Raw genomic sequence first — 2,880 nt, 5'->3', positions numbered from 1 at the left:
AGAAGTGGGAGCCACGACCCCCATGGGGTGGTCCCGGGGTTGGGGGGCAGTTGTGAATGAGAGGAAAGAAATCACACCTGTGTGAACTGAGCGCTGAGCTGCTACTGTACTGTACTGTACTCTGTACTGATCTGTCCTCTATCGTCTTTCCTCTGTCAGTAAAACCTATACTTGAGTAGGTAAATAGATACATTAACCTACTTACACATTTCAGCGCCAATTCCGTCCTCAAATTTTGAGCACGGAATATCTGCCACTTATATATATATAACGGCTATGCGATGTTCAGCCAGGGACAAATTAGCCATTGGGCCAGTGGGGCCGTGGCCCAGGGGGCCTTGGCTCTCAGGGGCCTTTCAGGGAAATTGGACCGCGCAGTACTAGGTTTGACGCCCTGAAAAGGACTCCTGGGGTCCTTCATTGGCCATTGATTTAGTTAAATCTAGGTCAAAAGCATGATAAAAACATGGAAAAACAACAAAAATGTTGCGTGGAGGTTAATCCGCCCCTGTGTTCAGCCAATCACACCGCAGAATGGCACACCTTCCAGCCAATCACAACGGCCAATCACGACGCCATACTGTACATGGTCATTTTTCCATCCTCATAGTTTTTTTTTTGTTTTTTTTGTTTTTTTCTCACATTTATAACAAGTTTAATACAGATACTCTTCCATTCATTAATACACCACGATTTCCATGGTTCAACTGTACATAATTATTGAAAGGACAGAATCACAATTATACATGTGATTCATGTCAACTGTCTTTAGATATTTTAGTTACAAAATGGACAAATTCAATTGTAAAGCAACGACTTGCACTTAAAAAGAGCATAACGTTTATCCCCCCCCCCCCCCCCCCCTAAAACCTTTCCCAAAACATCAGGTAAAAAAGCATTTGTGATATTAAGACCAATTAAAAAAATACCCCATAAAAACAAAACTCAATGTGCAATTAAGAGTCCATTGAGTCCAGAAATCTACAAAAACGTAATATCCAACCACAGAAGGACAACGTGGACTGAAGAAAGATCCTCAATGAGTGCCCTTAGCTGGTGTCCATCTTGGCATTATAAGCATCCAACTGGGCATCCAGCTCCTCTGCAGATAGCTGGGGTCTGCTGCTCCCACCTCTTCCTCCACCTCCTCGACGCCGGCCTCTGAAGCCACCACCACCACCTCCACCTCCTTGCCTCGTGCCTTCTCTCTTTGGAAAATTGGGACGCCCAATCCTATCCCTGTCGAATCCTGTGCTTGCTCTTTGTGGTCTGTCTGACTGTGGTCTCTGTGTCTCAACATCTGAAGTTACTTGTTGGATTTTCATGGGACAACCATCAAGCGGAACGCCATTGTACTGTTTCATTGCCTTTAATGCATCCGCCTTCTTTTCAAAGTGGACATCTGCAGTTCCCTGACTGCGGCCAGAACGATCATAATGCACAGAGGTCTTCTTTAAAGGTCCAAACTCTGCAAACAGCTCCTTAAGGTCTGCATCAGAGACACCAAAGTCAAGATTGGAAACTAGGAGCTTGCCACCAACTTCAATGCCTCTTCCCACTGCTGGTCCTCCACCGCCTCTAGTGGTCCCACCAAAGCCTCCGTCATACATGTCATGTTGCCATTTATCTGGCAACTCTCTGGGCCTGCTGCTTCTTCCCACTGCTGGTCCTCCACCGCCTCTAGTGGTCCCACCAAAGCCTCCGTCATACATGTCATGTAGCCATTTATCTGGCAACTCTCTGGGCCTGCTGTACGGCGTGGATCTGCTGTTTCTTTCCCGGCTGAAGTTCTGTCGGCCCCATGCGGGCCCGGATCCACCGCCGGGCGACCGATCTGAACTCCCACTGCGCCTCGATGCTCCTCCGCCGCGGCCTCCTCCTCCGCCTCGGCTTCCGCGACCGCTGCTACCTTTCTTCCCCAGCTTGATGATATCGTCCAAGGGCATGCTCATTTTATCGGCCATGTTGGCGGCGGTTGGTTCGATGCTTTCTGTGAAATCACAGCAAGGTAGTAACAGCTATGGCCGGTTTGTCTCGGCCTCGTAGTTTACAAGTTGGGGATGGCGTTGATGAGAGATAAACTTCTCCTCATAGTTTACATATATGAGGATAATATGATGATGTGCCCATATAGGCGTGTCACTATGAGTCAGACATACACAAACCCGATATGCCCATATACAGGCATATATGGACGACCACCTCACTGTCCATATACAGGCATATATGGACGACCACCTCACTGTCCATATACAGGCATATATGGACGACCACCTCACTGTCCATATACAGGCATATATGGACGACCACCTCACTGTCCATATACAGGCATATATGGACGACCACCTCACTGTCCATATACAGGCATATATGGACGACCACCTCACTGACTCAGAAACAAACCAGATAAGATATAGAGGCATTATGGAGATCACTTTGTCCAGAGTCACAGATCCGACTGCTATGCCCATATATGGTCACGCACGTCGTATATGCAGGGACGGACCGACTTCAAACTCAGTGGGCGCATCAGACCCGAGGGGGTGCGTTGCCTGCTGCCGGGTCGTTTGGATATGCGGTTGTCGAGGACTGCCGATCCGACCGATATGTCCATATATCGGCATATATCCAGTTTTTCAGAACCACCAATTGAACCAATATATGGCCAATATATGGGCATATACTGATGACATCAGTAAAAGGGAGAAGGAAGGACTGACATACAGAGAGCCCTATATATGAGCATAACGTGGCCAAAGGCCGACAGACGAGAGCTCCATATATGGGCACAAAAGGGACACAGACAGACGGCGTATGATCCGACACTGTGACTGGTCGGATCGTCATATACGTGTAGGTGCCGATAGCTGAGATGATAGG

The 2,880-nt window shown here is 48.0% G+C and overlaps 1 protein-coding gene across 1 annotated transcript; it reads right to left on the bottom strand.

Annotated features, from left to right (window-relative positions):
* Nucleotides 1-868: 868 nt before the first annotated feature.
* Nucleotides 869-2,078, bottom strand: LOC306915244 (THO complex subunit 4-A-like). The gene is made up of 2 exons (XM_079492530.1): nt 1,676-2,078; nt 869-1,576 (listed from the first exon to the last, which is right to left on the bottom strand). Exons 1-2 carry the CDS (start codon nt 1,962-1,964, stop codon nt 1,050-1,052), a joined length of 816 nt encoding a protein of 271 aa, XP_079348656.1. The 5' UTR covers nt 1,965-2,078; the 3' UTR covers nt 869-1,049.
* Between the last annotated feature and the right edge of the window lie 802 nt (nt 2,079-2,880).

The sequence above is a fragment of the Electrona antarctica genome (genome assembly GCF_951216825.1).
Source record: "Electrona antarctica genome assembly, chromosome: 22".
NCBI classification, from domain to species: Eukaryota; Metazoa; Chordata; class Actinopteri; order Myctophiformes; family Myctophidae; genus Electrona; species Electrona antarctica.
Note: the sequence above shows the minus strand (reverse complement) of the source record. Positions and strands in the feature narration are given on the sequence as shown.

Excerpts from the sequence above, each read along its gene's own strand:
- LOC306915244 (XM_079492530.1), bottom strand. The coding sequence starts at position 1,964 with ATGGCCGATAAAATGAGCATGCCCTTGGACGATATCATCAAGCTGGGG. Across the intron at positions 1,577-1,675 it reads TGGTGGGACCACTAGAGGCG|GCGGTGGAGGACCAGCAGTG; the intron begins GTGGAGGACCAG and ends GGACCACTAGAG.